General features: G+C 31.9%; 2 protein-coding genes across 3 annotated transcripts; one reads left to right on the top strand and one right to left on the bottom strand.

Annotated features, from left to right (window-relative positions):
* Positions 1 to 7464: 7464 nt before the first annotated feature.
* On the top strand, positions 7465 to 16207 carry LOC123717515 (ubiquitin carboxyl-terminal hydrolase 7-like). 2 transcript variants are annotated; one of them, XM_045673546.1, is made up of 10 exons: positions 7465 to 7692; positions 7954 to 8273; positions 9344 to 9507; positions 10069 to 10328; positions 10969 to 11143; positions 11593 to 11785; positions 12653 to 12806; positions 12933 to 13066; positions 14546 to 14652; positions 15898 to 16207. In XM_045673546.1, exons 1-10 carry the CDS (start codon positions 7642 to 7644, stop codon positions 16029 to 16031), a joined length of 1692 nt encoding a protein of 563 aa, XP_045529502.1. In that variant the 5' UTR covers positions 7465 to 7641; the 3' UTR covers positions 16032 to 16207. The 2 variants fall into 2 exon arrangements, with proteins under 2 accessions (XP_045529502.1, XP_045529503.1); XM_045673547.1 differs by having other exon boundaries at positions 14546 to 14642; positions 15898 to 15961.
* A 1962-nt stretch (positions 16208 to 18169) lies between these two features.
* On the bottom strand, positions 18170 to 21138 carry LOC123717191 (boophilin-G2-like). Its single transcript, XM_045673070.1, has 5 exons — positions 20853 to 21138; positions 19885 to 19960; positions 19553 to 19662; positions 18769 to 18862; positions 18170 to 18338 (listed from the first exon to the last, which is right to left on the bottom strand). Exons 1-5 carry the CDS (start codon positions 21061 to 21063, stop codon positions 18215 to 18217), a joined length of 615 nt encoding a protein of 204 aa, XP_045529026.1. The 5' UTR covers positions 21064 to 21138; the 3' UTR covers positions 18170 to 18214.
* Between the last annotated feature and the right edge of the window lie 2755 nt (positions 21139 to 23893).

Genomic DNA, 23893 nt, shown 5'->3' with positions numbered 1-23893 from the left:
TCATATTTTCCTTATGCACACTCTATTACACACATATAAAATAACAAGAAACACAAGACTGGTAGCAGGTTTTCAACTTGAGAGTAAGAAAATGTCTACAATAAGTAATGATTTTCAAAACATTAGAAATATTTTACTCTAATGATATATCGATTTAGAACAATAAAGTACAAGAAAGTGAAAGTAAAACAAAAGACAAAACCTGTTTCATTTCTTTTTAAATTGTTCAAATGGAAACGCGTGTCATGTCAGTTGTCTGTGATGGAACTAGCGATTCTACTGTTTATATTGTTATTATATTTCTCCCCTAGGTTTTTCTATTAGATTGAAAACCTGCAACTTGTATTTATCCTTTACTCGTGTAGTATGTACAACCAGCTTAACAGTGACACAGGATAACTTCACAATGTATGTCAAGTCTCATCGGAACCAAGTACAGTATAATAATTAACATATGCCATGCTTCAGCAAAAAATGGCGAACTAAACGGATACCAATTCTGTTTTATTTTAATTATGTATTTATATACTGATGCTTATTTACTGATGGGGTAGGCAGACACGACGGAACTCCGCTTGCTACAGTCCTGACATAGCTTCGCTCGCTTCATCCACTTTCATGACATTCACTAACCAGGCTCGTCGGTAATGGGTACTATTGTTCTGACCCTTTTCTATTGCGTCTTAGATTTGGTCCAGGAATGTACGACAAGGCCCACCAACCAGACCTCACCACGATTGCTTTTTATATTCAACTCGTACGCGGGTTTTCATTCGTGCATTTTACATCGTCAAACCTTTTCTTATTCTTGTCACTACGTTCTGTTTGTTGTATACTGCTATAATTTTAATATATTTATTAATTCAATTCAATTTAAATAACAAGGAGTGAACCTAAATTTAGAATTATGATTATAATTAATATGTAGATTAAGAATATTGCAAATACTCTATATAATCTACGTATTTATTTGTGCGTTATTATGGTTAGATAATAAAAATACTAAAATTATTAAACTACCTTAGGCGAATATCTTATATTATCTATATAAGTTATTAACGTATATAAGTAATTATTAAGTTAAAGGCAAGGTTTTATTTCTCTATTTTTTTATATAAATTTTATGTTCACCGTATTATATTTATTTATTGTATAAGTGTTCTTAATATAAAGGAAGTTGGTGTGGTGGAAACACAAACTGTACACAGTTTTTCTATCCACCAGGACGTCGAACATATATATTTAAATCATTAAAAAAAAATATATATATATATATATATCTATATACTAAGGCCAGTGACATATAAACTGTAAATTTATAACAATCAAACCATTCAAACGATGTAAAATTGCACGTAAAACGTCATAAACAAATCTAAATACTAACGCGCCATAGATAGCCGACAGGATGAGTTCCTATATTCGAATATGTTTTAATGACGTATATATATATCGTATATATTCTAGAACATTACATTGTTACTTTATCTGTAGATTATATTATGTGTGATTTAAATAAATACAATTGTATATAATGAAGTTTTCATTGAATAATTTTAATTCTATGAAAATATCAACCACTTCTTTCGATATATTTAAGCTCAAATATATATAGTACTGAAAAGAGATATAACATATAATTATTATTATTACATTCGAATAAAGTGTCAAGCCCAGATTGCTCAAAATTTCTACTAATTATATATTATCAGAGACGTTGAGAGAGGCAGAGCTATAAATTTTAATGTGAATCTGCATAATCTCTGCCCGAGCTCTACTCATAAATTAATACGCATAGATTCGGATTTATTTAACTACTTTATGGGGCTTTTAAACGTTTTATTTCGGGTAAAGCTCTTTAAAGCTTTCCATTTTTTAAATTTCGCATATTCTGTTGCACTACTTTTTTTGTATAAATTTAAATTCTGCTTTTGCTTATATTTTGTAACATTGAAACTAAATATATAATGAGAAGAAAATTTCTCTAAATATCCTTTTAAATAATAAAACAAAGACCAAAGATGAATCAAATAAAAACAAGCCTTCTGCTGACACATGTCTGCATTTTACCCCCAATTAATAAAACTGTTCATCATTTACCGTTGTTCATAGTTTGTTTACTTGACCGAACAATGGAAGTCAGGTGCAAACACGGCAACGCTTTTGTGAGCTCACAATGAACATAACTAAGGACTCTTCGTCGACAATGGGAAAGGAAAATAGCAGCGATAGCTTGTTGGGATTCGTATAACTTAATCGCAAACATGTATACGGACGAGGTGTTGGTTACTTACAACAATTTGTTATTCCATTGTAAAGTGTTAGTGTAGTTAATGAAATTTTGTACCTTAGAAAGAACATTTTTCCTTTGCTATGCTTGTGTAGTTAAAATACTTTCGTAGCTGGATTTGGGAAGTACGCTCTTTCGCTAGTACAATTTAATATTTTGGATAAATACTATAAGTAACGTATTAGTGATGTAAATAAAGACTTGAAAATATAATGTCAGTCGGCTTATTTCAGTAAAAGCTCTTTTGTCATAAAAGTGTAAGAAAAATTTGACAGAAAAGTACTCACTTCAGTTTGAAGTGAAGTAATTAACCTATAATTACCTTTTTACGAATAAGTTAATGCTTTTATTTTATATGTATACCCACAAGATATATTATATGTTGTGTACAATAAAATATATTTTATTTGATACGTTGTTGTATCCATTCAATAGGCCACAGACCAGACACATTTATGTGCTTTTATGGTAGGTAGATGTCCAGTTTTCTGTGCCAAAAATCTGCGAGAAATATAAACCCAGGACTCCTATATATAGGTTATAAACAATATTTCTTGTATGCTTTATATAACAATATTTACTTATGTCAAAAACCATCAGAACCTACCAGTAATTTTTATGTTTTCTTAATCCAAATTGCACTTTCGAAAGATTTTAAAATGACGATAAAGTGTATATAGACCCTACGATTGCCATCACCTAGTCACGTAGCAGGATATAAAAGAGAAAATCCGTGATTGAGTTATCGCCGAGAATAGTGTCGACTTTGTAACGCAATACGCTACTCACAGACCATTAGTATCGGATTATGTTACACTTAACCTAGTTACGAACGTACTTAGAGTACCTTGATCAAATTAGGTTGCTGTCTTTATACAAAAAATATTAGAACAATAACATAATTGACAATTTAAATTTATCTGCACGTGATAGGTAGTACAATAGTATTTTTTTTATTTTGAAACTTGTTATGTAGCCCTATAATCACTAAGAACCAGTGGTTCCATTTCATTTTGTCTGGTGACAAATTGTGCCTACTCGGCGTAATGAAGACCGTGAGAAACCAAACGCGAGCAGCGCGGGAATCCACACTTTGTAATTAAATTAAAAGTTTTACTTTGATAAAAAAGTTTTTTTCACACACTTAATATTTCAAGTTTACACAATCCATGACTATAGCAAAGGCACCCAAAACTTATGTTTTACGTTTATATGCTCACCTCCCTCAACAATTTACTACAGCTAAACTGAAATTTTTGAAGTGTCATGACTACATTACATCAATATACATAAGAGAAATATAATTTTTGCGTTGTTGGTATAAAACTTTAAATACTATAGTAACAATGCATAGTTATTTTCAATATAAAACATGGACTTAAAATGGTACTGAATTCGTTACTATGGTTACCATTATCCTTATATCGTTACCATGGTAACAAACATTCCGACACTTTCCACCGAGTATCTTTAACGTCGATTAGACCAATATCAAAAAAGAGAATGATTTTTTTAAATATCTTCTACTTAATACAAATAATAAGTAAATATTATATTAAGAGTAGCTGCTTTTTCTGCTCTATGAAAACTTAATAACCGGGTACAGTTGCCCGGATATTAATTAAATCTGGAGTCATCTTGCGAGGACATTATTCAATGTTTGGAGATTGACAGGCTGACTGGCTCCTTAATTAAAATTTGTACTCAAATAACTTTATTTGAAGGATAAAAGCAAATTGAGCAATCTTGGTAAACTTAATTATTGTTACTGAGTACTATCTTTTTATATCTTATTACTAAACTTTATTTAATACCAAAGTTTATACCAAACCTTATGATATGTTTTTCTCAGTAAGACTATGATATGAAACAACAGCAATTATTAAAACAACGTAATAGTTGTAAAAGGATTGATATAATTAAATAAATTTGATTTATAAAATCGTTCGTCACATTGATTAACGGAACTATACTTAAATAAATAAAATATTTCTACTAAAATTGTAAAAACAGTCAGTCATTTGCGAGGATGAAAGTTTTTCTACAGATTCTAAGATATTAAAGAAATGAGAAAACTTAAAAAGTCGCACAAAAAGGGTAGTTATTCGTATTTGACACTTAGCTTGGTAGTAAAATGTTTAAAACGTATTAGCGTATTTACGAACCGCATACCTCATACATCTGGCTAAGGCCCGTATTACATAAGATATCTCAAGTCACAATTTCCGCTTGACTGTCAAATACGAGTATATTAAAGTTCAAATATAAGAATGATTTGACAGTTCTACATTTGACTGACGTTCTAGAATACAGACCTGAGACCTCACCCTTATCTCAGCACCTAAGTACTCGCGAGTCTGGCATTGACAGTGTGCATGGGCGGTGGGAACACCTATTAATTGTTTTTTTTTTTAATTTTTTGTTATTTACTATTTTAAATTACTACATTAATTGTAATTTTAATTTAAAATCTTAAATAAAAAATAAATTCTTAAATTGAAAATGATAAAAAATTTATTTTCTATTTTTGACCCTTCAACTAACATTTTTATTTATCCTTAAATTGAATAAGAACCTTCATTGGAATTTTGATTAATTCATCATTCACATTAGGTGAGCCTTCTCTCCGTTGCCGTTGTTCTATAAAAAATGCTGACAGGCACAAATGGCTTATTTAAAAAAAATGTATCTACGAAGGGAATAATTATTTATACAGCAGTTGAAGCACGCCTTTGCATATTTGCAGAGACTAGCTGATTATCTACGTCCTCAAAACATCTAATTTAATAATGTATATTGAGTAATGCAACCAAAGATAACTCGCCTAAGAGATAATACCTCGCCTAAGTGCATTAAACTTTCAACATTGTAGTTAAAATCTCAAGTACAAACTGTAGAGGATTTAACGAACGACTAATTGACTAACTCGTGTGGTTCGAGATAAGATTAAGTGGCCTGTGACTAGAGTTACAGCTAATCCTTAACTAATCTCAAACCTAATGTTCCGTCTCTGATGGCACTCTATTTGTGACTATAACTATAGTATATTGCAGCCTAAGCGATAATAACCTTTAACTATTTCTCGTAAATCGAATACTAAAAAAAATATTGGTGGTAGGATATTTTAATTATATGTGTGTATATATATTATTATCTCTATTTAAGCTAGTATACATATTTGCAATGGCAGAGGTCAGTGATAGCAATCAATTTTTCGTGGGCGTTGGCAAGAATTTGGCGGAAAATATAATACAAAAGAACTGTTCTAACTCTGTTGTTGAATGCAGTTCTGAAGGTAATACTAGTCATAATTATCTAGTACTGTTAGCCACTGATGAGTGTGAGGTAGAAAGATTCGCTAAGATTCTAAGGTCGTATAAAGCAATTATTGGGCCCCCGACTTGGGGGGAGGTTGTCACTCAATCTGGCCTGGATAGTGTGACTGATTGGCATAGCGACAACGTCTTAACGCTCAATGCAGTCAAAACAAAATACATGGCATTCACAAAAAAAGGGTGCCACCCACAACATCAGTGGACAAACGTAACGTCCGCGACGCTTAAATGGTTCGTGATTGCCTTCGGCTGCAAAACACCACTACAATTAGAATGGTGTACAAGTCGCTTTGCCAATCACTGCTCATTTACTGTGTAGCGGTCTGGGGAAGCACCTATAAAACCTCACTCCTGCAACTTAAGCGAGCCCAACGAGCAGTTCTTAAAACCTCATTGTCTCTTCCCTTTCGTTTCTCCTCTCACATTTTTACTTACTTTAAACTATGACCAAACGGAAAATCTGCTAGATGTATTAAAATAATTTTCGCATATGTTCTCAGTCGTTTACCTGGCACATACCCACAACATACCCTCTCCCACTATTACACACACATACACGCACACTCACATATACACCCATACAACTTTATTTCTACTAACTTCTAACTAGTTAACTGCTTTGCTTTATTTTTCTTTCCTTATTTAAAACGTTAAATTTGTTTGCCTACCCATATATGTATATACTTTTTATTATCACTCAATATGACTTTGTTGTGGAATGGAAGTCTGTTTATCCATATCACAGGTTCTTACCTAGTTAGGAAACCAGCCTCCCAATACCTTCTCAACTGTAGTCTTATTTGTTGTTGTAAATGTTATATGGGAGAAAATAAGTAAATTATTGTTTAATTATTATTACTTTAATAAATATTCTTTAATTATTATTAAGGTCTCATTAAAATTGGCCTTGAAAATACAGTTGTTTTGAAATCATATTAAATGTTTTAACTCAAACAAATTACAAGCGTTCTTTACTTGCTGATTCACCGGGAATCGTGACGTTCGTCGCCAACAAAATAACGAATTATTTTTCATAAAACTCGTCAAATTCGTTGCAACAAAATATTAAGTATAAACTTTAAAAAAATATAAAAAAGTAATGCTACACAGAAAATACGATTTAAGAATATTATATTGTTTATAAAAAAAGACAATTACTTACTATCTGGCTCTGTAACGCTCTGCAACAACCCTTGCTTTCTTACTTAGGCCTAAAAACAATGTTAAAACAGCACAAATACTTCACCGTCAGCTATTGCTACACCAATTATAATAAAAGTTTCAGTATTTTTCAACCACTCTTTTTATGAACTTATTTTTAATATATTTAATTATGTATAAGTCAAATAACACTTAACAGTTGTCCCTATACAACACTATTTTATTTTACAGAGACTAAGTGTTTTCCCGCCAAACCACAAGAATAGTTCTGCATTATCAGCAACACACAATAACATTGATACGTGGCGCCATCTGTGGATCTAAAGAAACGTTACAAATTGTCAATGATTTTATATTTTTAATAATTATTACCTTTTAATATACTCATTTCAACGAAATTCAAGTAATATAAAAAATTCTATATAAATTTTACGTAAATAAATAATTATTTTACAAATATGTTTTTTTTCTGTAAATGTAAGTCGATTATATAATATTTAATGAAAACATTTAAATTATATATTCTCGATAATTGTGGTGAAATAAATGTAATATTAAATAATAAAGTAAAGCATTACTATACATTTTTGCTATTATAATTACATTAAACCTTTTTCAGTCAGGTCAGTTTGAACTCTTTGAATTTAGAATAACTCAAATTGACAAGTATAGCAAACAATGACAGCGGATATCATCGTTCAAAACAAATCAAAATTCTTGTATTTACATTTTTATAACAAACATTTACATCGTCAAATAATGTGAATTTTTCAACTGTTATTGTTTTTTTTGTATTTGCTATTATGTTTTAGTTGGTTGTTTTAGCTGTTTTAGTTTCCTACCCACTGAGGTAAAATGATTGAAAGCGCCTGTCCAGAAACTGCTCATACAGAGCATTCACATACGGTAAAATATTTTTAAATTACCCTTATTATAAAAAAACCAATTTGATGATTTTGTAAAACAAAACAATACAAAATTAATATTAGACATATTGTAATGCATTATCCTTTTAATAAGTGATTATGATTTATAGTTTTTTTATATAATTGCCAATTTTATACAAATTACTCTTTGATTTATAAGAAATAAAAATTTGAAAACAATAAACATATTTTATTATTAATATGATTTTATAGGACTTAATTCGAAACCAACGAATTTCAGGAGGCATCGACTGACGATGTTGACATCGCTCGCTCCGAAGCCACCTTCCGTTATACAGTTAAAAACTTGAGCCAGCTAAAAGAACAAGTTCTTTCCCCGCCTTGCTTCGTACGATGTCTACCATGGAAGATACTGGTCCTTGTCCGCAATACAAGCACTCCAGAAAGACAACAGCAAAAAGCCCTTGGAATCTTTCTGCAGTGCAATGGGGACTGCAGTCTACCTGGTTGGTCATGCTACGGACTGGGGGAGCTTAAGTTGTTGACGTATAAGCCGGAAGAAGAGCATCTATGTAGGAAGCTACATCATATGTACCATTGGTAAGTATTACATGAACTTATCCTTGAAAAACGTATGTTTGAAGAACTAACAGTAAGAGATAGCTTTTACGTAATTTTTTTATTTATATGTTTTTTTTAATAGAGAAAAGGGGGCAAACGGGCAGGACGCTCACCTGCTGTTAAGTTATACCGCCGCCCATGGACACTCAATGCCAGAGGCCTCCCGAGTGCGTTGCCGGTCTTTGATCATAACATAATATCAGTACATTTATCAGTTTTTAGTTATATAAACATTGATCTCATCATCATCTTTCGGTTTCGTATTTTTTGCACCTCGGTAGTTAACTTTTTTTTTCATGGGCGTTATAACCGTTAATATGAGTAACTTGACTTAATGTCCCCTAGCCTTAATAACCACTAGGTGGGGCTGAAGGCGACCTCGGTGATTCTCCATCCCCTTCGATCTTGAACCTGGTATTTCACCTCGCTCCAATTCTTTCCGGCTCTCTTTGCCTCATCTGCAACTGTACGTCATGTTTGCTTGGGATGGCCACGTTTCCGGTTTTCTTGCGGGTTTCAATCAAGCGGCTGCTTGGGGATATGATTGTAATCTCTTCGGAGTGTATGGCCTAATCATTTTCACTTGCTTCACTTGATCTTCTGGCTTATCGGGGTTTCTCAGCAGCGCTTCCAAAGTCGCTCGTTACAGATCTTCTCGAGCCAGTAGATACCCAGAATACGGTGAAGATAGCAATTGAGAAAGACTTGGAGTCAGTGCGAGAACTCTTTAGTGACCTAAATCTAACTTAATTATTTTTAGATTATAATTTATTTATTATATTTGTCTATTATTTTTATTATATAAACAAGCAAGTCAGTCTTCTGTGCCTGACTGCCGTTCTTACAGTTACTGTACGATTGTTAATTGCGCACATAAAAAAGCCATTGGGAACAATCGGGGTTTGTCACGATCCCAAAGCTGAGAGCCGTACCTTTAACTACGAGACAAACACTACTTTGAATATATAAATAGGAATCTAAATTACGTAAGCATGACGTGTGAAATTTCAAATAATATTTGAAAAACAAATTTAATTTAATACTTTTAGTAAAGAGGATGACTGGGGTTTTGCTCACTTCATATCCTGGAAAGACCTTATGGATGAAGAGAAGGGCTTTGTTAAAGATGACTCCATCACCATTGAGGCGCATGTGATAGCTGAAGCACCACATGGAGTGTCATGGGATTCAAAGAAACATACCGGTTATGTTGGTAAAGAGTTGTTGTTTTGTAATAAATCAATAATAAAATATCTTATTGATCACTCATGATTGACATCAATCAACTGATAATTTTGAAACAATATCTATTGTTACCAATACCTTGGCTCGTTGGATGCGCAGGCGTTTTACGGGTATTTTACTAAAAGTATTAACGGGAACTAATGTAAAAAGGTGTTTTAATTCTAAAAACAATCTTCAAAAACTATTTATAAAGTATAGCACGGATTTTAGTTTAAATTGAGTTTTACTAAAATGTCAAACATAAAATTGTATTATTTAAGGACTAAATAAATTTGCTAGTTTGATAATTTGGTTTGGTTTGGTTAGGTCTTTATAAATGATCTTTTCGGACATAGCTGTAGTCCAATATTCACGTTTAAAACCTATAACAGGGAAATATTTTTATCTTGCTATAAATCAACGACAGTAATAAAAAGTGTAAATAGTTCATGAATTTTATATTAATGGCTTAGAAAAGTATGAAATGTACAAAATAACTGCAAATACATAAGTATGTATAAGTATTCAATTCTCATTTTCACATTTTCAGGTCTCAAAAATCAAGGGGCGACATGCTACATGAATTCCCTTTTACAAACTTTATTCTTCACAAATGTGTTACGAAAAGCCGTTTACAAAATACCGACTGTGGGCGACGATAGTTCAAGATCCGTCGCTTTTGCGCTACAACGAGTTTTCTACGATCTACAGTTCACAGACAAACCTGTCGCTACCAAGAAACTGACTAAAAGTTTCGGCTGGGAGACTTTGGATTCATTTATGCAACATGACGTTCAGGAATTTCTACGAGTAAGTTTGACAATGGCGACGCCAAGTTGACAGTATGAATCTGATATTCACTTGCAGATTACACATATTATGCACATTATACATATATACGCCGAACTACATCATATATTACAGGACCAAAATTACATTTGGAAGAGGAGAGAAATTTGGTTTATTTCTAAAGAAAAACAAATGAACATTTAAACAAGTTAGCCATGTAGCGTGATCTCTCGATAGCTATACTGTACCAAAAATTAACCTACTAAATTTCGTTTATTCAAAACAGAATTTATAATTATCAACTGTAATACGCAAGTTATAATGTTGATAAGCAAAAGCACATTATAATAGCCCTTTACACTAAATAGTGTATAGTAAGTTAGTAAAGTATATACTTAATGGATATAAATAAACAGACGAAACCTACCTTCACATAATTGATAATTGTCCTACCCGCATCTAACATATATATAGGTAGGGAACAACTTTCACATGACGTATGTATTTTGATAAAAGTTTTTGCAAGCGCTTGGTGTCCGTTTAAAGATATCACATACATGACCTTAAAACTTTGTTACTATGGTTTCCGTATGCCCATGGCATGTGCCAATGGTAATTTATTACGCGTTTTATAATAAGGCTACAAAACATTTCGTTAAAGGTACTCATTGACAAACTAGAGAACAAGATGAAGTGTACCGCAGTTGAAGGCACTATTCCGAAATTTTTCGAAGGCAAAATGACTTCATTCATCAAGTGCAAGAATGTGAACTTCACTAGTGCTTGCCTCGAGACTTTTTATGATATTCAACTCAGTGTTAAGGGAAAAAAAGATAGTGAGTTTATCTTAACGTTAACCTTTGCAGTACGGTAAAATTATTAGATAAAAATGCAAATACCCTACACAGCTTCGTTAAGATATTTAAAAAAAAACTGTGGTGTTTCTGGATCATTTCTTTGTTGTAATTGGCAGGTAGGGGATCAGCTTTCAGTGCCTGACACACGCCATCGGCTTTTTGGGCATGCTGGTTTCCTCGCGATGTTTACCGTACGAGTGAATGTTAAATAAGTAAATAGAAAGTCCATTCGTGTAAAGCCGGGGTTCGAACCTTAAGGTTAGTATTTGTCATAGTAACATACACGGTGTAAAGTTGGTAAGCTCTGTATTCTTATTTAAAAATTTCAAATTATCAAGGAAACAGATGAAGAAATTGGAAGATTACGGTTATAGGTACTACAAAAAATGAATTACTTGTTTAAGAATGAATAAAAAATGTGTTTACAGTTTACGAATCATTCAAAGACTACATCAGCACAGAACTGCTAGATGGCGACAACAAGTACGATGCAGGGGAACATGGCCTCCAGGAGGCTGACAAAGGCGTTCTCTTTGACGAATTTCCTCCCATACTTCACTTGCACTTGATGAGATTTCAATACGACCCGCAGAGCGACACTTCTGTTAAGTTTAATGACAGGTACTTCCACCTGTCAATAATCACTTTGTTAATTTAAGCGTCGAAATCGGATGTTCCATATTTAAATTTAATTCTATGAGGTATTTTTATAGAACATTCGCGATTTTCCGTAATTTTATAACATCGGTGCTCGGAAAAAATTACAATTTATTTCCCTTTTGGAATAGAAATCTTCGAATCTCTTTCCACTGTGCAACTTCTTTAATATATTACTCGAATCGATCTCTGTTACCAGTAACTGCAGATTGAATTTATTTGTATACAAAACTTCGTATATTTACATTTATATATTCTCTGTTCAGACATTATTTTTCGTCAGTTGAAAATATTTACATGAAGAGTCTAAGTTTTGACCGACTATTATTAACATAATATGACCCAAATGTTAGCGTTCATTTTAAAATTGGGACAAAGCTACTCAAGTACCTTCCAAATCTTTCTATGCTTTATGCAATATATACAAAATTTATATATTATTCGTCTTAGTCATTACATTGTAAATTTTTTAGTGTGAAGAAAAACTTATCTTTATTAATTTTTCCATCAAAATAAACTTATAAGCTTTGTAAATGTTTTTATTAATAACAAGTTCATTTTTTGGGCAAGGATGCATTGAAAGTAGGCAGTTAACTGTTAAGTTAAGTTATTAATCATTTTAATAAATTGGAATCGAAGTTGCTATCGAAGTAAGCCTAATCTTGAATTCTGGAAGAAAAAATATTTGTATTCATAATATGCTACCTGAAACATTGTCAAACGATGGACGTGATTGAACGGTCATTTTATCTATTTGTTTGTACAAAATTCAAAGATCAAAAGACCTTTGAAACTATTTCATAAGTATTCATATATATCATGAATTTTCAGGTTTGAATTCTACGAAACATTGAATTTAAACGCGTACCTGAAAGAAATTCCAGCCACTCCTGCGCATTACACACTGCATGCCGTATTAGTCCACTCGGGAGACAATCATGGTGGACACTACGTAGTTTTCATTAATCCTAAAGGCGATGGGAAGGTTCTGTCATTTTTCAATATAAAATATTATTGTCTTTTGTTTTAATCAATATTTTTTTACTCGCGTAAGCCAAAGTCAAAGTTATGGAAAATATTCTCCTTACTAAAAAGCTAATTTTTTTTACAGTGGTGTAAGTTTGACGATGACGTGGTTTCTCGTTGTACGAAGCAAGAAGCAATAGAATACAATTACGGCGGCAGAGAAGACGCACCTTACTTAGCCAGGCGAGCTACAAGTGCCTATATGCTTATTTATATACAGTAAGTTCTGAATATTCTTTTGTTTTTATCACAAAGCTGTATACAAAAACAATACGCAGAAATATTTATACTTATAAGGTTATATATATATAGTACATAGAACTTTTTTTTTATTTTACACACGATAATGTTTGAAGTCTATCAATTCATTTGTTTCATTACGATTCAGAACAATGTACTAAAACTGTCACCAAGGGGGTGCCATGATAGTTTTGCAAATATAATAAAGAATATATGATATGCGTCAAACCTATGACATAATATTGCAATTTGCTGGCGTTTAGGCTTTTGCTTTTCTTAAATTCCTTTCTAAAGACGTTTACTTCAATCGTTTTAAGGACGAAGGAGGTGGGCTGACTTATTAATGATAATTAAAGAACGAAAGCATATCCTGTTCAAAACATTAAAACCAGATAATTAAATTTAAAAATGTTATATTAAACTGAACGTAACTACTACATTTGCCTTAATTACACCACATTTAACACCTTCAATCTAAAGAGGATTAAACAGATTATAAAACTCCCAGCTTAAACATATGTTTAATTAATAAAACGTAAGCCAATGTAGTGTTGTACCCGGCGAGTATAAATTGCATCCGCGCGTGTTGGCCGCAACAATATTTTGTGCCGCCAAAATGAATAGCCTCACGTTACACAGTATGACCTCCGCTTTACTATGGACGCACTGCGGTAGTTAGTATCTCATACGGAGTAAGCCTTAATACAATACAATTTTTAATTCATGAACTAATTGTTGTTTTGTTATATAAATTAAGGTGCTCATTTCATTACAAATACCGTGAGAGATTCCCGCATCTCTTGTTTAGATGGATTAAATATATTACTACTATAATAAAAAAAATCGAAGTTAGTTATATATAGTATATAAATATATATATATATATATATAATATAATAAAAATAGTAATTATACTCTTCTTTGGTGTATTTACCTATAGAAGATATAAAAAAATCTGTTATTATAAATCATTTTATAACGTTCCTTGTGCTAATAATAATGCTAAATTTTAAATATTATTTCAAAGAATCGCAATGTCGCTCTTCGAAGTTTTAATTTTTCAAATAGCTTTTTAATCGGGCAAAGTACAATGTATTTTTAATATACGCTACTCGTATATTAAAAATACCAACTTAATAAGACCACATAATATTATTATATTTAGTCGTGTCGATTATATTTACTCATATAACGAGGACACAAGGACTAAGGGTGAACCAGGAGGTCACAGGGTGGATAACCCTGCTAGGGCTTAAATGCGATTACTTTTTGACCCTTATTTAATATAAAACCGTAAAAACATCATGCTATCCTGTTTCGTAATTATCAGTGCTAATCCAATTTTTTTTCAACAACAAATCATGAATAGATATTTAATTTTGGGTTTTACTTACGAACCTAAATCCGCCCTTGTAGTGACGTCACACAAATTCACCTAATAAAAATAAATAATTCCAGGACATCACAATTAAAATACGTATTGCAAGACGTAGCGGAGACCGACATACCGGCAGATCTCTGCGAGCGGATCACCGAGGAGATGCGCTACGAGATGGTAAGGACAAGTAAATATCCCATGAATGACCATTCCTATTACTGAGTAATTGGGACATAAAACGGGGTTTCAAAATTATTTAGACAAGCAGCGCCAGTAAAGTGACAAATGAAAAAATATTTATGTTTAGTTGAATTTATATTATTTTACGTGTTTTCACTAAAAAAAATTTGCTGGCAAAAGAAAGAGTGGTGAAGTCTGCCGAATGGTACACGAATGAGGTTGTTAGATGTAATATTATTAGAATAAGATTATATAAACGTATATGATAAATGAAATCTTTCACTTATTAATGTTTATGTTTTAAGCATTTTTGAAACAGAACTAGACATTTTATGTTATGCCAGGTTTCCGCTGATTGATTGAGTCAATATTCAATTGTTTTATTTTTGTTTAACATCCAGCATAACATAGTAGATTTATTATTAGGATTTCTTTATTAGAATTTAGGACTTAACGATATTATATGGGCTGAGTTTCTTGATATGGCTTAGTGTTGAAGTACCTAACAGTAACAGTTATTTGAGTCCTTAAAAATTTTTGAACTAATTTTTGTCGACTTTTTTAAATTGTATTTTATAATAACTTAAGATTAATATCAATGGCCAAAGTAAAATTATTTATTAAAATTAGGCTTTTGAAAGTCAAAAATGACTAGGGGTCCTTCCAAAAGGTAATTTCATATAGTGAAGAATGGGCAAGAAACTCCATACTTACGCTTTTAAAATATTTTGTATACATTGATACTTTATTTTGTATACTTGAACTGTTTTGATTTTTTTTATCACGTGGTGTTTTAAAAACAATGCAGTAGATAACTACATTTTTATGTACATGGTGTTCACATATTCACAAATATTGCAACTATAACGATTTTAATTATTTTTTATAAAGAAAAAAATAATTAACATACAGTTAAACAGTGTGAGTTACGTCAAAGTCACACAGTTACACACCGTTTGACAAATAAAAGCAAATGTAAACCTATACGACTAGACTTTTGTTGCTAAACCAGTTGATTTTGTCTAGATTGATTGTCCTATGGTATGTACCAGCATGTTTCCAAACATATTTATCTTGACTAAACTAATCTAAACTGTAATATGCTCTACAAAGCGTATTTTTAATAATAGCCTTTCGATTGATTTGGTGCTAGCCTGGAATAGATCACTTCCAAGCATCTGGTAAATGGATCTTCCAGCAGACAGCGAGGAGAAATGGTCATTATATGTTTTAATACAAAATATTGTTTCAGGCGGCAGAAAAATAAGATGCAAGAAATTTAGGTCCGACACATCAGTTTGTTCCGTGAAGTATTATACGAAGATATTTAGCGCTTTAAAACACTTTTTTACTTTACAAGCGATTGGGGGGTCAAAATATAAATGAGATTTAATATACCTTATTATTGATACCTAAAAGTTAAATTTACCTATTTTTATTCAAATGTATATTTTGATAACGCATTCACTGCCGTTGATATTGGTTAGGTGAGCTTGGTACGTCTATATTTTTGTAATTTTTTATATGAATTTTCATTTATCTTTATTTATTTAATAAAAATTTAAAAAAATGTATGAGTATTACTTAGTTCCCTGCTTAAGCTAAATAAATTCCTAAAATTTAATTTTTATATTATGTATACTATGATATACAAGCAAGCTTTCAGTCCCTTTAAGCCAGCTATCAGCTTTAAGTGTTTTATGTTGTAAACGAAGTACTCTACTAATAAGATGTGGTAAGGTTTCATCCATCCGAATACAAAGACTTTTCTATAAAATCTTAGGACTGACTCATGATGATGACTTTAATAATCCAATCCGTTTCCAATTTCCAACATTTTGCAAGAAGTAGTTGCAAAATGTTGGAAATTATTTTATTATTAATTTCAAGAAACTTTTAAAGAAGTAGTGTTGGCCTAGTAAGTAGCTTTAGCTTGCGACACATCCCTACAGTCGATCGTAGATTCGATCTCAGCTCTGCACTCTATATGTGTGTATCTTACTCTCTTGCACGTGAAGGAAAACATCGTAAGGAAACCAGCGTGTCTCATCCAAATCGCCACGATGTCGGACCGATGGCTGATCAGCTTAAAGCACCACATTATTATTAATATAATAAACTTTAGATAACTGTCAACAATGAAACAAACTAAATGATGCATCATATTGCCTCATAAAATAACGTATTTATATCGGTCAGTTATTTTAGTTTAGCTATTTTTCCAAAACATACGATATATTTGCATAAATGTATTCCGCATAGTGATAACTAACATGATATGTGGACTACATAACACTATGTCAAATAGATTGCAATATCGATTTGTTTGCTCGGTTAAAAATGGGTTATACCCTTCAACAATAAATCTCGCTCGTACAACCGATAAATTAGTCTCCAATTACTGACATTGCAGAATGGCCGACGCAAAAACTCAGCATCAACTACTAAACTTTATTAGCATTTTTTATTATAACCTTTACAATTTCATTCTTTCTTTGAGTTTAAAATAAAGAAACGTGTGAAGTTCAATCGAAGCCTGGGGCAAAAATATTTCTGCTTGTGATTGACTGTTTAACACGGAGATCGGCTTCTTCTGGAAAGGATCTTCCGAGTGTATGAAATATGATATGTATGCATATATATCGACCATCTAGTATCGTTTTTAAACGGACTAGTAATAGGTATAATTTTCAAAATGAACAATTTGAATTTACATCTGATCGACGCTGTCAATACCTATTTTATTATATCCTAGTAGCTATAAGTTCGTGTTAGGTAGTTCAAAAGATACTCCAGAACCGTGAAAGAAAATTAATGTACGAATTCAACAGAATATTTTCCTTACATTTCCAAACTCCGTTCTATGAAAGATATTTTTCATCTTTTAAATGAGTAATGAATATTGCTCCAAAATAAAACAAGAAACTTTTAACGATACTCCCGTAGGATAAAAGCGCTAACTAACGTAATCCATATAATAAGAGAACTGGAATATCTTCACTAATTAATCCAGGGGTTCCTTTATTAATTAGCAGAGTTTTTCATCGTCCTGGCAAGGATTAAGACTGAGGATCGCTGTAATTACTTGCTTTACTGTCTTACCATACGCCTGGGGAATTAATAATCTTCCTTACTTTTACAATCTATAATGGCTTTATACATAATGTATTACTAATTTAGGAATATGTTAATTCACAATATGTCTTTACAGTTTTATTATTGCCATATAATTAAAAATTCCGCAACTCAGTAAAAGCCCTGTTTTCACTGAAATCAATCTAGAATCAGTGATGAACAGGAGAAAATCCAGATGACTATTTTGCCAGATACGATCTTTGCCTGGGTTCAGAGGCCGTATCATATGATTAATTGGTTTTTTATAGAACAGGGGGCAAACGGGTAGGAACTAATGTTAAGTAATACTTTCAATGCCAGAGGCCTCGCGAGTGAGATTAAATATTTATCGACACGTCACCATATTAGAGCGCAACAGGTCTACATTGTGATAATAAAACCCCTTTTAATCCACTTCAAATCTACTATATTCGCGTATATAGAAACATTAGTTTTCAAAATAGTTCTCGTTTACATGTTGCCATACAATGGAATTTTGTTTCGAATCTATTTGTGTTACCCGCACAGCCTCCATACACAAACTTGGAACACGTGTTTTGATTGATGTCGAAATAATATCTGAAATTAAAATATACCTGCTTTAAGTGAATATGGATTGATTAAAAATTATATTATATCTGGAATGACTTATTATGTAAATCTAATTTACTTTGTTTACGTCCTTCATGATAATCAAAATTCAAAATCATTTATTAATTTATTTAACACAATATACACTTATGAACATGTTCTGTTCTACGTCAATATATTTATGAAAATATTATGTATGTATACAAAAATAGTGATAAGTTTACTATAATAGAACATAAGCACAATGTTAATACTCAAAACAAACACAGGCTTCAATTACCCCGTAGTAGTAAAGTTAGTTATTCTTTTTTGGGAAAAGGTATACTCTTCTTTAATTAAATCCCAGAGGCTCTTTTATCTCTGCCTTTTAATAAATTTATAAAATGCATACAGATATTGTAGTTAAGTTAGAACTTACTTTGTATCAAAGGCTAGGCATGCTCCCACATCAGGTTGGTACTGGCAAAAAAGCCCTTGGTCAACTCCATGTGAGTTCATTGTCGAGGTAACGCCTAATTTATCAATTATTATCAATATTCGTCTTAATTAATATTTCAATAAAACTTCAAATACTATATTTGTACGACCGTTTATGTAGTTTAGTGCCCAGCAGGTTAATCCAGCGTCCGATCCGGCGTAGCAATAATTGATAAGTTAGGCAGACGAGCCCTACCTATTTTCTTTCCTTACTTTTTATTGTATCGAGTCACATGTGCCTACAGGTGTATGCAATTGCAACTCGTAAAGGAGTTTTTTAATTCCGTGTTTAACTGTTAATTTTCTTAATTATTTTTCACTTCTCAAGCTAGTTTTCGGAGCCCTCTTATATTTGTCTTATTTGTTGAACAGATATACTTAAACTTTTAATCGTATTGTTGAGTTAGCTATAATGACCATCGTAACAAAAAAACCCATAACCTATTTATTTATGTATTTGTTTTGTGATTATTTGTGTCCTCTAATAAGTAGTAGGCCTTCCGTGCCTGACGCCGTTTACCTTTTTTGTATCTAAGGCATGTTTCCTCACGATTTTCTTCTCCGTACGATCTAGTGTTAAATGCGCACATAGAGTGGTCCATAATTATACCACCGGGTTCGAACATACAACCGGAATAAAGGAGCACTTTCAGCCATTAGACCTAGAACAAGGTCACGTCAAGTTAACGTCACCCACGTTAACTTCAAATCGTTAAACATATTACCTGTACAACGCAGTTCACAATCTAATTTTGTTTCGAAATTATTTTCATTTGCATTGCATCCACTGTACACAAACGGTAGGCATTTTTCCAATTGTCGATTGTAATAAAATCTGTCAAAATGTATGTTTATATATAACACAAGTTAAAATTTTAAGTATATATCGTGGAATCATTTCATGGTTTGTTTTTGGTTTTGGTCTATACGTTTAGAAATCATAAATAATCAATATTCAGGGTAAGTATGAGTGAAAGCGGAAATGATGACGCGTTCAGTTCATTTCTTATTCGTCAACATGTGCCACAATAATTAATGCAACGAAAATTATCTTTACCTGTGTATACTCTGGCCACAACTACCTGTCCTTGGCTGAAGTAAGCACCAAGTATCCCAGTCCCATATTTGTGAGCCTTAAAGATATCTTAAGATAAGCTGGCTAAATAATTGACAAATTATTCTCGATATTAATAAACGTACATTCTAGTGATATGTTTGAATTGTGATAATAATTACATATTTAACCTTACAAACTTAACCTTAAACAAATTTATAATACTTTAATGACATTTATTGACTTCGAAATTAAAATTTTGTCGAAATTGCATGTGGATGATTTTAAATTGTGTTTGTATTTAATTATTGGTATAATTAAACAAAGGAAAATTAATTGAATCATTTTTTTTATAATAACTTAGAAAAAAACGTATAATTAACAATTCGTAGTAATTTTCGGCCTTAATCAAGTAGCGCTACAACTAAATGTTTGATTGAAGATTGCATTCGTTTTTTTCATGATTGTTATTTCATTGATTAGTAGGATCAGCCTTCTGTCTGGGCACATGAGGTCGATTTTTGGATTTGATTTCCTCACAATGTTTTCCTTCACGAGCGTGCACATATGCGTTAAAAGCGCACATAGAAAGTCCATTGGTATACAGTCAGAGATCGAACCTACGACCGCAGGATAAGAGTCCCAAGCTGAAGCCACTAGACTAGACTGCTTTTATATTTTCATGAATTAAGTTTATAATTGTTTTATATGTCACTATCGAATTTTCATATATTTAGCAAAATACATGACATTGATGTTGAAAACTAAGGTAAAGGTAAACTTTACTACTCTATGTTATCGCTTTAAAACAATATTATATGTATTTAAATAACTCGAGAGCTACAATAAATCTATAGATTATTTAATAACTTTAAAATAAATAAGTCAGAACCTTAGACTAATATGTATTGCATTTCTATTTTGATTTATCATCAAACATCAAATAATCCGCTTTCTGACAACATACATACGTGTTTTACTGTTCCTACGCCTCCCATCAAGCGCATCAAACATTTCATCGGTGTGTATTTCATCCACTCCTGACCTTCCTATATTCAATCTACGATAAACGGGTTTCGGCGAAGTATCATCTTTAATAACAGCCGTCGTCAATGTACATTCACAGACACCAAAATATAGAACAAACAATAATGCATTTACGCCCTTGAAACGATTTTCCATCTCGGCATTACGAAATTACACGCAAAATTCGAATGTGGCCGAGGCAATGAATATAAAAATGTTTACGATGCCGTAAAAAATATAGCTAGGATACGAGATGAAGAAAATTATATATTTTCACAACGTTTGTAAATTTAAGACTGTGCTAATATAAAACCCTATTTGTCACTGTGGTATTAGTTTCGTAGTAGAAATTATTTCATGAACACTAGAATTAATGTCAGAATTTATATATGATGTGTGCTTTACAACGACGATTGAAAACATTGTGAGGAATCTTGCATATCTTAAATTAATAATATCACATGACATGTGTCTGATAGCCTACCCTACTCGTTCAAAGAAAAAATATCAATAAAACATATGCATTATTTCGTCTCCCCGTGGCCAAATAAGGGACTAGAATGAAAAATGTTTACCCATTTATTTTCTACGGTTACCTAAATAGCAATAGGGATGATACCTATAATCCACTTTAATAAAGTGTATTATGTTTCTTAAAATAAATAAAATTTTAACCTATAATAAATCTAATTCCACTGCAAGTGCCAATTACGGTAAAATACAAGAATGTAATCGTTTAATGAACAATTCCGTATTCAAATTGAAACATGATAGTCAGTGTTTAATGATTTCTGCTTCAATGGCATCGTTCAGAACTGATGTTTGCTGATCTAATGGCATTTTCAATTTGCATTCGAATTCCCGAACTCGCATTGCGGGGCGAGCGCGGGAATGCAGAATGCTCCGAATGGCCCGGGTGTAGGATAGTACTATGCCCCGATTCCCGAATCGGATTATAGCTAACGACCCGCCATTCAGCGAGCTCTAGTCCTGTGTGGCATTGTGACAAAATACCTTACCTATATGTAGGTCATTTAAACTATCTTTTGGATTTAAATATATACGTAAAATTATGACAGGTTGTAATACAGGTCGAGAGCAAAAAATAGATGTACTGTTTATAGTCGTGATATATATATTAATTGTGAGTCAATTAACCTTTGGCAGAGCTTTTACATGTCTGTTTATACATATTATTATTTATATATTTTTTTGGATTTCATTTTAGTTATAGCTGCATGTTATTTTGAGTTTTTTTTTTGTTAATTTATTATGCACTTTTTGTACTTTAACCACAGTAGGTGTTTCTTTTTTTATTGTTCCATATTAGGGTTTCCTGGAAGAAATCGATTGTTAGAGATATGGCCTCCTGTTGCTTAATAACTTATGTAACCTGCTTACTTTTTGTTTTTTTATTTGTATAATTATGTATATTATGGTAACGAAGTATAAATAAATAATTAAAAAATGCTTGTATACTTTTATTTTCCGCCAAAAATGTATGTATTTTGTAACTTAAATCTTTGTGAAAATACTCACCACTAATATTTATTTTACCTGTAACGGTAATAATACCCAGAAACTCTATATTCCGGACTTAATGGAACTTCTATAAGCTTTGGATTTTGTATACTTTTTCCACACGTTACACTCACTTCAAGATTTCTTTCATTTTTATAAGGAATCGTAACGATAAGATGTTCACGGTCAATTTTCCAATTGGCATTTGTTGGTTCTAAATCTTGAGGGATAACGCGAATGTCCTTAACATCACTGCCGTTTTTCATTTTTAAAACAACATAAACTACTCTATAATAAATCTTAACAGTGATATAATCTTCTATATCATTTTGAAACTTGTATTCAATTCTATACACTTCATCATCGTATATTTCTCTCACATTGTAATTGTCTGTGCAAAATTTACTTACTAAATCGTTGGCAGCCTTTATATTGTTAAACACAGTTTTACCTTCTTCATAGTCTTTTTGTTCCTTTACAACTTTGTGATACCCATTGTCAGCTAATTTAAACCCGTTGTTTAAAGGGTAATGATAGCCACATTCAACCGTAACAATCAAAGCTAAACAAAGTAAGCAAAACATGGTTACGAGTCTATTAAACTTACTTATATGGCAGCGAACATAACATTCAAGAAATCTTATCAATTAACAGTTTGACCTTTATGATTAGTTTAAGAATAATTATTCTGCAATTTTATTTGTCTGTGCAATCACAGGAATCAATGTTCCAGTTACAGGAAACTTTTGGTTAGTAAAAAGTTAATGTTTACTCAAAATTATTTGCTTTTGCCTTCTCCAAATTAACACCATATTGATGTAACCAGTAGATACGATAGTATGGGCTCAAAGGTGTTCCTAATTCCATGGGATTCAATATATCTTTAGGGCTGGATTCGGGTATTTCTATGTTTCTATGTTCGTACGGAATATTCACAACTAGTTCATCATCGTCTACTCCCCACGTAGCATCATTTATACGCATGGCCTCTGGTAAAATCCTATAATTTTGTACTTCTTTACCGGATTCTAATTTTAAAATAACACAGACAGCTCGACAATTAACTTCCATATGTGAAGAATCCTGAATGTTCTCCTTAAATTTATATTTGAGCTCATATCCACTATCGCTGTAGACTTCTCGTAAGCCAAAATCGGGTGTAGATAATGTTCTTACAATTTCATTTTCAGGTTCCAGATCTCTTACAAAGAGTCGAGATCAGTCTTCTCAGCCCTTTGTTTTTTGGTGGTGTGTTATGTTAACTGATAAAATGGACTCATAGAAAAAAATATGAATTAATTAAAGGTTGGCAGTTAATTCCAATTAAGATAGAATGACATTAGACATTAGTATAGTGAAAGGTCTTATCTTTGGCACTGATGGCTTTGGACTGGAAATTATTAACAAAATTATATGTATGATATAATTAAGTACATTGTAAGATTAGAATCCCATTATATTCAAT

This window comes from Pieris brassicae, chromosome 12 (genome assembly GCF_905147105.1).
Source record: "Pieris brassicae chromosome 12, ilPieBrab1.1, whole genome shotgun sequence".
Classification (NCBI taxonomy): Eukaryota; Metazoa; Arthropoda; class Insecta; order Lepidoptera; family Pieridae; genus Pieris; species Pieris brassicae.
The sequence above is the reverse complement of the archived record's forward strand: the minus strand, read 5'-3'. Positions and strand labels throughout refer to the sequence as shown.